At 38.7% G+C, this 14,375-nt stretch overlaps 1 protein-coding gene across 10 annotated transcripts in view; it reads right to left on the minus strand.

Moving 5' to 3' along the window:
- The window catches only part of ANKRD26 (ankyrin repeat domain containing 26), a 111,291-nt gene that overhangs the window by 71,444 nt on the left and 25,472 nt on the right, over positions 1-14,375 (minus strand). For all 10 annotated transcript variants that reach the window (XM_058681631.1, XM_058681625.1, XM_058681627.1 and 7 more), the window contains one exon: positions 2,948-3,020. In XM_058681631.1, coding sequence (XP_058537614.1) covers positions 2,948-3,020 — 73 coding nt within the window. The remainder of the gene's footprint in view (positions 1-2,947; positions 3,021-14,375) is intronic.

Genomic DNA, 14,375 nt, shown 5'->3' on the forward strand with positions numbered 1-14,375 from the left:
ACGAGAGATCTCATAGGTAGTCTCAAAACATTACTTTCCTTACCTCTAACTGATTATTATACAAATACTTTCAAAGTAACCTAAAACAAAAACTTATCCCTAGGTAATTAAAAGTATATTAAAAAACTAACACTAAGAAATTTAAATGTGTTATATTTTGAAATATTTGCATGATTTATATTTCCATGAATTATCTCTTGTAAAAGAAAATATAAAAATTTACTTTTTAGTAGTATCTTATGTAGGTAAGTTGGAATTGCAAACAGTTTAAGTTGCTTCTGTTTGTCAAAACCCTAAAGATAAAAATGACCGTTTAAATTTAGCTCCTTCTTGGGGCGCCTGGGTGGCTCAGTTGGTTAAGCGTCCGACTTCGGCTCAGGTCACGATCTCGCAGTCCGTGAGTTCGAGCCCCGCGTCGGGCTCTGTGCTGACTGCTCAGAGCCTGGAGCCTGTTTCAGATTCTGTGTCTCCCTCTCTCTTTCATTCATGCTCTGTCTCTCTCTGTCTCAAAAATAAATAAACGTTAAAAAAAAAATTTTTTTTTAAATAAATAAATAAAAAATAAATAAACTTAGCTCCTTCTGGGGCACCTGGGTGGCTCAGTAAGTTAAGTGACCGACTTTTGATTTCAGCTCAGGTCATGATCTCAACGGTTAGTGGGCTTCAAGCCACACGTCAGGCTCTATGCTGACAGCGCGGAACCTGCTTGGGATTCTCTCCCTCCCTCTCTTTCTGCACCTCCCTACTAGCACGTGCTCATTCTCTCTCTCTCTCTCTCCAAAAACATAAAAACAATACCCCAAAATTTAGTTCAGCTCCTCCCAATAAAGAGAAAAAAAGAATAATAAACCTTGTGGGGCAATGAGTCATGGATGAAAACCACACACAGACAATAGATGCCATAACCAAATATGTTGACAATGGAGACAGAAAGAGATGTACTAAAAGAACAGACACTAAAGAAATGTTTTCTGCAAAGAAATTTAGGGTAGGGGTAAACCATTAAAAGAAAGCATCGTGGGGGTGGGGGAGACACCTAGGTGGCTCAGTCAGTTAAGCATCCAGCTTCAGCTCAGGTCATGATCTCACAGTTTGTGTGTTTGAGCCCCACAATGAGCTCTGTGTTGACAGCTCCGAGCCTGGAGCCTGCTTTGGATTCTGTGTCTCCCTCTGTCTCTGCCCCTACCCTGCTTGCACTCTGTCTCTCTCTCTCTCTCCCCAAAATAAATAAACTTTAAGGAAATAAAAAATACATTAAAAAGCATGGGGGAGAAGAGGAAAAAAGGAAAAAAAATAAAATATGAGCAATCAATCAAGAATGAGGTTAAGACAAGGAAAAAAGGAAAAATGTGAACAAAATAAGGTAAGTGGAAAACACATATTTTTCAACAGGTATATAAATACGATTACAAATATACTATGAACAATGTCTCTTTTAAACTTTTTAAGTTATATATATATAATATATATGTAAAACAGAGGCTTTTATTCATAGTATATCCCTAATAATACTGACTTTTATCACTCTACAGTTATCTGGTTATAAATACTGTAATAAAGAATTTAATTTTTTCACTATAAAATAAATTGTTCAATTAGTGGCCATCTATCACTTCCTAAAAGCTATAAATTATTACTAGACAAACAAAAAACAGAAAAAGAAAGGTGCCCAACACATCAATGTTCAATATGGAGAAAGAATTGGGAATGAGAATTCTAGGAAGAAATGTATACCTTCAAAGGATGTATCTAATGGGATAAAGATGGGGTTAAAAAAAAAAAAAGCTGAGGAATTTTTATCTAAAATTCTAAGCTCACAATTGGAAGATACTAAAAAATATACTGTAACCTTCTTTCTTATGTAACTCCTGATTTCCTCAATATAATTCATTTGAGTTTATAAATATTAAACACTAAAATGGAATATAAATTGAAGCCTTATTTATTAAATTCACATATTTAATTATTACATATTATGCATATTATGTTACTTTTCAAATTCCATTATACGGAATTCCATTTCCCTGCTCATTTATTCAACATTCAAAAATATTAAATTGCTTCTTCCAAGCAAGACTTTATTCTAGGAGCTCCAGGAGATACACAATTATGTTTCCTAACCTCCAGCAGCTTATAATGATTTAGGGGCCTCAAAATGAACATTTAAATAAATATCAAATGTCTGAAACTTTAAATTTTAGAATCTGACACAAGGACTAGGACTAGATATTTTTAAAAGCTGGAATATGAAAGATCTCTGAAATTAGAAATTTTACAACTTGGCTATGAAGAGCCTCTGCTCATAGAGCTACTATTTTAAGCAAAACATGTATTCTTCAGGTAGATGCAGAATTTTAACTTACTCTTCATGGAATTATTTCAAAAATACAGGGAAACACCTTTGTAAGATAAATGTTGAGAAATAACTTAAACATCTAAATTTCTACATTTTCTAGTATTATTTTAGTCTATATGTAGAACAAAAGATAGAGACAAAGGAAAATCCTGTATCTCACCAAAAAAAAAGTGCCCAGAGGGAGGTGTGGGGGGTAGGAAACCCACAATAGATAATTGGATCCAATAAGATTTCATTTAGGCATGAGTATTATCAGTCAGGTTAGTATCACAGTAAGAATCCTTATCCTTAACCAAATGTCATATTTTCTCCATTATGGGAAAGCTTTTCCCAATATAATTTTACGGTCATTATATATTTTCCAGCCCATTCTTTTATCAGCCTCCACCTCTACTATTTACCAAAGTAAAACAAAACAAAACAAAACAAAAAATTCAACGTGTCATGTATCTGTAAAATGGTTTGTTCTTGCTAACTTTCCATTACAAACATAAAATGATGACAAAAAGGCTACTGTTAAATTTTAAGAGTAAATAATGCAGAAAACTAAATTCAGAGCAGGGAAGTGAGTTTCACAAGAGAGTACTTTACCTTGGTACCAAAATCTAAGTCTTCGCTATCTGATGTAGGCCATGAATCATCAATACCAGGTTTGTCGGAAAGCCTTTAGAACAAAAATATACAACAAAAACATGTTCATTTATTTTTAAAAACTGAAGTGAAAGGCCAGCTGTTTATTAAAACATGTTTCTTGATATAATTAAAATTTGGCGTGTTTTTTCATTAAGTTTTATTTTAATTCCAGTAATATTAACATTCAGTGTTTTATTAGTTTAAGTTGTACAATATAGTGATTCACCAATTCCATACTCATCCCGTGCTCATCATGACAAGGGCACTCCTTCATCCCCATCACCTATTTCACCCCTCCCACCACTCACCTCCTCTCTGGTAACCATCTGTTTGTTCTCTGCAGTTAAGAGCCTATTTCTTGGTTTGTCTCTCCCTTTTTTTCTCCCTTTGCTCATTTGTTGTTTTATAAATTCTACATGAGTAAAATCATATGGTATTTGTCTTTCTCTGATTTTGCTTAGCATACTACTCTCGGGCTCCATCCTGGTCATTGCAAATGGCAAGATTTCATTGTTTTGTGGTTGAGTAATATTCCATTGTGTGCGTGTGTATGTATGTATATCTATATATATATATATATCTATACATATCTATATATATGTATATATAGATATACATATATATGTATATGTGGTAACATATAGATATATAAAATCTATATATATAGATACAAGATCTATATAAGATCTATATAAGATATAAGACCTATATATATAGATATATAAGATCTATAAGGTATAGATATATACCTTATATATATATATATCTATATATATATATATGGTGTATATATATGGTATAATATATATTATATATATATCTTATATATATATATATACCTTATATATAACCTATATATATAGGTATACATAAGATATATATGTATATATCTATACATACACCAACACACATGCACACACACACACATACAACTTCTTTATTCACTAATCTGTCAATGGACACTTGCGCTGGCTATTGTAAATAATGCTGCAATAAATACAGGGGCACGAGTGTCCCACTGAATTCGTGTTTTTGTATTCTTTTGGTTAGTATCCAGTAGTGCAATTACTGGATCACAGGATAGTTCTGTTTTTAATTTTTGGTTGGAACCTCCATACTGTTTTCCACAGGGGTCGCAGCCATTTGCATTTCTATCAACTGTGCAAGAGGTTTCCTTTGTCTCCAAATCCTCGCAAACACTTGCTTCTTGTGTTTTGGAGTTTAGCCACTGGGACAGGTGTGAGGTGGTAACTCCTTGTAGTTTTGAGGAGCATCTCTTCATGTGTCTGTTGACCATCTGTGTGTTGTCTTTGGAAAAATGTCTCTTTATGTCTTCTGCTCATTTGTAAACTGGGCTTTTTTTGGGGAGAAGAATGTTGAGTTGCATGAATTCTTCATACAACTGGATAGGTCATTTGCAAATAGGTCATTACTGGATAGGTCACTAACCCATTACTGGATAGGTCCCATTCCATAGGGTACCTTTTAGTTTTGACTGTTTCCTTCACTGTGCAAAAGTTTTTTTCTTTAGATGTAGTCCCCATAGTTTATTGTTACTTTACTTCCCTTGGCTCAGGAGACATAACTAGAAAAATGTTGCTACAGCCAAAGTCAGAGAAATGACGGCCTGTGCTCTCTTCAAGGATTTTTATGGTTTCAGGTCTCATATTAAGTCTTTAATTCATTTTGAGTTTATTTTTGTGTATGGTAAAGAAATTGGTCCAGTTTCATTCTTTGGCATGAGGCTTGTCCAGTTCTACCAACACTATTTATTGAAGAGACTGCTTTTTTCCCCCACTGGATAGTCTTTCCTGTTTGTTGAAGATTAACTGCCCATACAGTTGTGGATTTATTTCTGGGTTTTTGGTTCTATTCCACTGAGCTATGTGACTATTTTTATGCCAGTACCAACCATACTGTTTTGATTACTACAGCTTTGGAATAAAACTTGAAATCTGAGATTGTGATACCTCCAGTTTTTCTTTTTCAATATTGCTTTGGCCACTCAAGGTGTTTTGTGGTTCTATACAACATTTAGGATTGTTTGTCTACTTCTGTGAAAAATGATAGGGATTGCATTAAATCTTTAGATTGCTTTGGGTAGTGTAGACAGTTTAAAAATATGTATTCTTCCAATCTATGAGCATCAGATGTCTTTCTATTTCTTTCCATCATCTTCTATTTCTTTCATCAGTGTTTTATAGTTTCCAGGTTGTTCAAACAGGTTGTTCAAAATTTGGACCCTGTTTTAAAAAAGCTTTCACTCATCTATTTTGCCTCCACCTGTTCTAACCTATGAAATATCCAGGAAAGGCCCAGTCTGAGTTTCTATAACCAAGTGTGACAGGGAGGGAATTCTCTGAAATGGTTGAAAATTATATGTATAAAAGTTACCACAATGACTTATCACCTTACACATGTCAGAATGGGTAAAATTCAAAGTGCAAAAAACAAGTGTTGGTAAGGGTGTGGAGAAAAAAGAACCTTTGTGCGCTGGTGATGGGATGTATATTGGGACAGCCACTGTGAAAACCAGTATGGAGGTTCCTCAAGATTAAAAATAGAAATACCATATGATCCAGTAATTCCACTACTGGGTATTTATTTACCCAAGGAAAATGAAAATACTTATTTGAAAAGATATATGCACCCCTATCTTTATTGCAGCATTATTTACAATAGACAAGATATGGAAGGAAACCAAGTGTCCACCAATACATGAACAGACCACACACACACACACACACACACACACACACACACACACACACACAATGGAATATTACGCAGCTATAAAACAGAATGAGATCTTGCCATCTGCAACATCATGGCTATACCTAGACGGAAATCCTATATGATTTCACTTATATGTAGGATCTAAAAAAGGGAACAAGTGAACAGAGAAAAAGCAGAAACAGACCCATAAATACAGAAAATTGACTTGCCAAAGGGAGGGGAGGTTGGAAGATGGACAAAATGGGTGAAGGGGAGAGGGAAGTTCAGGTTTCCAGTTATAGAAAGAGTAAATCACAAGCATCAAAAGTACAGCATAGGGAATATAGTCATTGGTATTGTAATAGCATTATACATTAACAGATGGGAGTTACACTTATGGCAAGCATAGTGTAACATACAGAGTTGTTGAATCACATATTACATTGTGTGTCAAGTAGACCTCAGTTTAAGTAAATATACCAAAGTTAAAGAACAAGTTTCTATGTTATTAGTGGAAGTACTAACCAGAGATTAAAAGATTAAAAATTATCAAGTCCAACTTTTTTCCTACACTGGTCTTGCTTTATTTAAGTCCATATAACTAGCAAGACCTTAGAAACCTTCAGGGGCATTCAGATACCCAAGGAGAGAGACTGCTATAAAAATGGTCCTGGTAGTTGTGCCTCTATTTCTCTATACACTGCCTGAATATTTTCTTCCCTATGAGCTCCCACTCCTACATCACTCTTCAGCACGGTTCGGTGGCATCTCCAACCTTTAAATCTTTAGCCTGTGAAGGCACAGACTCCTAAAACAAGGATGGGCTCAAATGACCAAGGGTAGGAGCCATGTCCTGCTCCTGGAGAACAAGCTAATTGGGAGTCTCAGTCATCCACAGTCACCTCAACATGGGCATGTTATCACCTACCCAGATGAAGCTCCCTTACTGATTTGACAAGTCAGTCCTACCCCTGCCCAGCCCTACAGGTACATGGGAAGGGCATCACAGACTTAGGAAAAGAGGTGGAGTGAGGAGACAGCTTGCCTTGGGCCATACATCTCTATAGTTCAGAATCTCCACCCACCCCCACCCCCAATTCCTTGAAAGGATCTAAGCCATCCTCCCTAAGTTGGGGTGGAGGTAGATGATATCATATTTCTATTTGCTGTAAACAGACTCTTCCCAGCAGCTCAAATGATTTTTAATCTCTCATCAGAAAATCTGAGGTATGCTCGCACCTTCAATGAAACCAACACACACAAAAGCAGAAACCTGTTCAGGACCCTCTTGAACTCTCTATTTGAATATGCCTTTCTAAACAACTCCCACAATCCTGGGTCCTTCATTCCTGTCATTCACCTTTATCTAACTTGGCATAAACCCCAATATTCTGACATCTTACCTAAAACTCTTATGCCTATCCAACTCAGTGTTGTTCTTCTTGAAACCTGGTCTCCTCTGCTAATTCAATTCTTACCCTCCTTCATTGTATTCATTAGGCCCACTCCCCAGCTTTCTATTATTAAAACATTTGCCTGTAAAATGAAAAAAAAGAAAAAGAAAGAAAGAAACCTGAATTTAAACGTCATTTCTGTCACTTATCATATCCAAATAGGTCACTTCAATCTCTTTTGAGTTTCAAATTCTCCATGTAAACAACCATTTGGCAAGGAGGTTAAACATGGGTTGAAATACCAGAGGGTATTTTTATGAATTAATCTCTAAGGTTTCCTAAATCTTGAGATTCTATGTGCTTTTGATTTGGCCTCTGGAAAAATGGAGAGTCCTTAGTTGGCAGAAGTGGAAAAAATAATGGAAAAAAAAGAAATACCAAAAAAAGCAGAGAAGAACGTAGAAAAGCAAAAACATAGTACAGAAAAGTCATGGGGGAAAAGTCTACAAAAAAAGAAAAAGCTTCCTAGAACTAGTCAAAGGTACTAGCCCAAAGGGAAAACCAGACTGGGAAGTTAGAAAACAGAGATCAGATAGAAATATCCTCGATGCAGTGGAAGATGGCGGCGTAGGGGGACGCTGGGCTCACCGCGCGTCCTGCTGATCACTTAGATTCCACCCACACCTGCCTAAATAACCCAGAAAACTGCCAGAAGACTAGCAGAACGGAGTCTCTGGAGCCAAGCACAGACGAGAGGCCCACGGAAGAGGGTAGGAATGGGCGGAGAGGCGCTGCGCTGCACAGACTGGCAGGAGGGAGCCGGGGCGGAGGGGCAGCCTGCTGGCCAAGCAGAGCCCCCGAGTCTGGCTGGCAAAAGTGGAGGGGCCGGACGGAGTGTGTTCCGACAGCAAGCGCGACTTAGCTTCTGGGAGGTCATAAGTTAACAGCTCTGCTCGGAAAGTGGGAAGCCTGGAGGACAAAGGGAGGGAGAGTTGCTGAGCCCCCGGACTACAGAGCTCAGTTTGTTGGGGAACAAAGGCATTCACCAGCGCCATCTCCCTCGCCCATCCCCCAGCCAAAATCCCAAAGGGAACCAGTTCCTGCCAGGGAACTTGCTTGCTCCCCGAAAACACCCAACGCTGTGCTTCTGCAGAGCCACCCCTCCAGCGGGTCTGACTCCCTCCCGCTGCCACAGGGCCCCTCCTGAAGTGGATCACCTAAGGAGAAGCAAGCTAAGCCTGCCCCTCCTGACCCCGTGCACCATGCCTACCCACCCCAGCTAATACGCCAGATCCCCAGCACCACAAACAAGCCTGGCAGTGTGCAAGTAGCCCGGACGGGCCACGCCACCCCACAATGAATCCCGCCCCTAGGAGAGGGGAAGAGAAGGCACAGACCAGTCTGACTGTGGCCCCAGCGGTGGGCTGGGGGCAGACACCAGGTCTGACTGCAGTTCCGCCCACTAACTCCAGTTACACACCACAGCACAGGGGAAGTGCCCTGCAGGTCCGCACCACTCCAGGGACTATCCAAAATGACCAAACGGAAGAATTCCCCTCAAAAGAATCTCCAGGAAATAACAACAGCCAATGAACTGATCAAAAAGGATTTAAATAATATAACAGAAAGTGAATTTAGAATAATAGTCATAAAATTAATCGCTGGGCTTGAAAACAGTATAGAGGACACCAGAGAATCTCTTGCCACAGAGAACAAGGGACTCAGGAACAGCCAGGAGGAGCTGAAAAATGCTTTAAACGAAATGCAAAATAAAATGGAGACAACCACGGCTCGGATTGAAGAGGCAGAGGAGAGAATAGGTGAACTAGAAGATAAAATTATGGAAAAAGAAGAAGCTGAGAAAAAGAGAGATAAAAAAAATCCAGGAGTATGAGGGGAAAATTAGAGAACTAAGTGATACACTAAAAAGAAATAATATACGCATAATTGGTATCCCAGAGGAGGAAGAGAGAGGGAAAGGTGCTGAAGGTGTACTTGAAGAAATAATAGCTGAGAACTTCCCTGATCTGGGGAAGGAAAAAGGCATTGAAATCCAAGAGGCACAGAGAACTCCCTTCAGAGGTAACCTGAATCGATCTTCTGCATGACATATCATAGTGAAACTGGCAAAATACAAGGATAAAGAGAAATTCTGAAAGCAGCTAGAGATAAACGTGCTCTAACATATAAAGGAAGACCTATAAGACTCGTGACCGATCTCTCTACTGAAACTTGGCAGGCCAGAAAGGAATGGCAGGAGATCTTCAATGTGATCAACAGAAAAAAGATGCAGCTGAGAATCCTTTATCCAGCAAGTCTGTCATTTAGAATAGAAGGAGAGATAAAGGTCTTCCCAAACAAACAGAAACTGAAGGAATTCATCACCACTAAACCAGCCCTACAACAGATCTTAAGGGGGATCCTGTGAGACAAAGTACCAGAGACATCGCTATAAGCATGAAACCTACGGACATCACAATGACGCTAAACCCATATCTTTCTATAATAACACTGAGTGTATATGGACTAAATGTGCCAACCAAAAGACATAGGGTATCAGAATGGATAAAAAAACAAGACCCATCTATTTGCTGTCTACAAGAGACTCATTTTAGACCTGAGGACACCTTCAGATTGAGAGTGAGGGGATGGAGAACTATTTATCATGCTACTGGAAGTCAAAAGAAAGCTGGAGTAGCCATACTTATATCAGACAAACTAGACTTTAAAGGCTGTTAGAAGAGATGAAGAAGGGCATTATATAATAATTACAGGGTCTATCCACCAGGAAGAGCTAACAATTATAAATGTCTATGCGCCGAATACGGGAGCCCCCAAATATATAAAACAATTACTCATAAACATAAGCAACCTTATTGATAAGAATGTGGTAATTGCAGGGGACTTTTAACACTCCACTTACAGAAATGGATAGATCATCTAGACACACGGTCAATAAAGAAACAAGGGCCCTGAATGACACATTGGATCAGATGGACTTGACAGATATATTTAGAACTCTGCATCCCAAAGCAATAGAATATACTTTCTTCTCGAGTGCACATGCAACATTCTCCAAGATAGATCATATACTGGGTCACAAAACAGTCTTTCATAAGTTTACAAGAATTGAAATTATACCATGCATACTCTCAGACCACAATGCTGTGAAGCTTGAAATCAACCACAGGAAAAAGTCTGGAAAACCACCAAAAGCATGGAGATTAAAGAACACCCTACTAAAGAATGAGTGGGTCAGCCAGGCAATTAGAGAAGAAATTTAAAAATATATGGAAACAAACGAAAATGAAAATACAACAATCCAAACGCTCTGGGATGCAGCGAAGGCAGTCCTGAGAGGAAAATACATTGCAATCCAGGCCTATCTCAAGAAACAAGAAAAATCCCAAATACAAAATCTAACAGCACACCTAAAGGAAATAGAAGCAGAACAGCAAAGACAGCCTAAACCCAGCAGAAGAAGAGAAATAATAAAGATCAGAGCAGAAATAAACAATATAGAATCTAAAAAAACTGTAGAGCAGATCAACAAAACCAAGAGTTGGTTTTTTTTTGTTTGTTTTTTTTTTTAATTTTTTTTTTTTTCAACGTTTTTAATCTATTTTTGGGACAGAGAGAGACAGAGCATGAACGGGGGAGAGGCAGAGAGAGAGGGAGACACAGAATCGGAAACAGGCTCCAGGCTCCGAGCCATCAGCCCAGAGCCTGACGCGGGGCTCGAACTCACGGACCGCGAGATCGTGACCTGGCTGAAGTCGGACGCTTAACCGACTGCGCCACCCAGGCGCCCCAAGAGTTGGTTTTTTGAAAAAATAAACAAAATTGATAAACCTCTAGCCAGGCTTCTCAAAAAGAAAAGGGAGATGACCCAAATAGATAAAATCATGAATGAAAATGGAATTATTACAACCAATCCCTCAGAGATATAAACAATTATCAGGGAATACTATGAAAAATTATATGCCAACAAATTGGACAACCTGGAAGAAATGGACAAATTCCTAAACACCCACACTCTTCCAAAACTCAATCAGGAGGAAACAGAAAACTTGAACAGACCCATAACCAGCGAAGAAATTGAATCGGTTATCAAAAATCTCCCAACAAATAAGAATCCAGGACCAGATGGCTTCCCAGGGGAGTTCTACCAGATGTTTAAAGCAGAGATAATACCTATCCTTCTCAAGCTATTCCAAGAAATAGAAAGGGAAGGAAAACTTCCAGACTCATTCTATGAAGCCAGTATTACTTTGATTCCTAAACCAGACAGAGACCCAATAAAAAAAGAGAACTACAGACCAATATCCCTGATGAATATGGATGCAAAAATTCTCAATAAGATACTAGCAAATCGAATTCAACAGCATATAAAAAGAATTATTCACCATGATCAAGTGGGATTCATTCCTGGGCTGCAGGGCTGGTTCAACATTCGCAGATCAATCAACTTGATACATCACATTAATAAAAGAAAAGAACCATATGATCCTGTCAATTGATGCAGAAAAGGCCTTTGACAAAATCCAGCACCCTTTCTTAATAAAAACCCTTGAGAAAGTCGGGATAGAAGGACTTAAACATCATAAAACTTTAAACATCATAAAAGCCATTTATGAAAAGCCCACAGCTAACATCATCCTCAACGGGGAAAAACTGAGAGCTTTATCCCTGAGATCAGGAACACAACAGGGATGCCCACTCTCACCGCTGTTGTTTAACATAGTGTTGGAAGTTCTAGCATCAGCAATCAGACAAGAAAAGGAAATCAAAGACATCAAAATTGGCAAAGATGAAGTCAAGCTTTCGCTTTCTGCAGATGACATGATATTATACATGGAAAATCCGATAGACTCCACCAAAAGTCTGCTAGAACTGATACATGAATTCAGCAAAGTTGCAGGATACAAAATCAATGTACAGAAATCAGTTGCATTCTTATACACTAACAATGAAGCAACAGAAAGACAAATAAAGAAACTGATCGCATTCACAATTGCACCAAGAAGCATAAAATACCTAGGGATAAATCTAACCAAAGATGTAAAAGATCTGTATGCTGAAAACTATAGAAAGCTTATGCAGGTAATTGAAGAAGATATAAAGAAATGGAAAGACATTCCCTGCTCATGGATTGGAAGAATAAATATTGTCAAAATGTCAATACTACCCAAAGCTATCTACACATTCAATGCAATCCCAATCAAAATTGCACCAGCATTCTTCTCGAAACTAGAACAAGCACTCCTAAAATTCATATGGAACCGTAAAAGGCCCCGAATAGCCAACGTAATTTTGAAGAAGAAGACCAAAGCAGGAGGCATCACAATCCCAGACTTTAGCCTCTACTACAAACCTGTCATCATCAAGACAGCATGGTATTGGCACAAAAACAGACACATAGACCAATGGAATAGAATAGAAACCCCAGAGCTAGACCCACAAACGTATGGCCAACTCATCTTTGACAAAGCAGGAAAGAACATCCAATGGAAAAAAGACAGTCTCTTTAACAAATGGTGCTGGGAGAACTGGACAGCAACATGCAGAAGGTTGAAACTAGACCACTTTCTCACACCATTCACAAAAATAAACTCAAAATGGATAAAGGACCTGAATGTGAGACAGGAAACCATCAAAACCCTAGAGGAGAAAGCAGGAAAAGACCTCTCTGACCTCAGCCATAGCAATCTCTTACTCGACACATCCCCAAAGGCAAGGGAATTAAAGGCAAAAATGAATTACTGGGACCTTATGAAGATAAAAAGCTTCTGCACAGCAAAGGAAACAACCAACAAAACTAAAAGGCAACCAACGGAATGGGAAAAGATATTTGCAAATGACATATCGGACAAAGGGCTAGTATCCAAAATCTATAAAGAGCTCACCAAACTCCACACCCAAAAAACAAATAACCCAGTGAAGAAATGGGCAGAAAACATGAATAGACACTTCTCTAAAGAAGACATCCGGATGGCCAACAGGCACATGAAAAGATGCTCAACGTCGCTCCTTATCAGAGAAATACAAATGAAAACCACACTCAGATATCTCCTCACGCCAGTCAGAGTGGCCAAAATGAACAAATCAGGAGACTATAGATGCTGGAGAGGATGTGGAGAAACGGGAACCGTATTGCAGTGTTGGTGGGAATGCAAACTGGTGCAGCCACTCTGGAAAACAGTGTGGAGGTTCCTCAGAAAATTAAAAATAGATCTACCCTATGACCCAGCAATAGCACTGCTAGGAATTTACCCAAGGGATACAGGAGTGCTGATGCATAGGGGCACTTGTACCCCAATGTTTATAGCAGCCCTTTCAACAATAGCCAAACTATGGAAAGAGCCTAAATGTCCATCAGCTGATGAATGGATAAAGAAATTGTGGTTTATATACACAATGGAGTACTACGTGGCAATGAGAAAGAATGAAATATGGCCCTTTGTAGCAACATGGATGGAACTGGAGAGTGTGATGCTAAGTGAAATAAGCCATACAGAGAAAGACAGATACCATATGTTTTTACTCTCATGTGGATCCTGAGAAACTTAACAGAAACCCATGGGGAAGGGGAAGGAAAAAAGAAAAAAAAGAGGTTAGAGTGGGGAGAGAGCCAAAGCATAAGAGACTCTTAAAAACTGAGAACAAACTGAGGGTTGATGGGGGGTGGGAGGGAGGGGAGGGTGGGGGATGGGTATTGAGGAGGGCACCTTTTGGGATGAGCACTGGGTGTTGTATGGAAACCGATTTGACAATAAATTTCATATACTGAAAAAAAAAAAAAAGAAATATCCTCTAAATAGATGCTGAATTTAATTAACGTAACATGGTCTACACCTAGATATCCTTCACTTACAGAAAACTAATTCATCTCAAGAAGAGGAGATACCACTACATCTAAGAACCTGCCTGATTAGATCTTCCTTATGGAAAAGCTGTGATACCATGGCCATAGCTGAGATCCACCCTAAAATCTCTGATGGTAAAAACAAGAGACTAGTTACCACTGCACTAATTACTTCTAGTTATCACTAGTGGTCAAATATATTAGGGCAAATCCTTGGACTCACCTGGTTTCTTAAGAACACTCTAAATTAGAGTTCATACATCATTAATTTTGACATTCTGAGTTGATCTGACTAGGATCTGTATCTTAATCCCAGTGGTACTGAGGAACCAAGGAATGGATGTGGAAGCTACACAGGCTGACAGGCAAACCCCCGGGTCAGCTACTCATTAACAATGGAATCATGGGTCGA

This window comes from Neofelis nebulosa, chromosome 8 (genome assembly GCF_028018385.1).
Source record: "Neofelis nebulosa isolate mNeoNeb1 chromosome 8, mNeoNeb1.pri, whole genome shotgun sequence".
In the NCBI taxonomy this organism is placed as follows: Eukaryota; Metazoa; Chordata; class Mammalia; order Carnivora; family Felidae; genus Neofelis; species Neofelis nebulosa.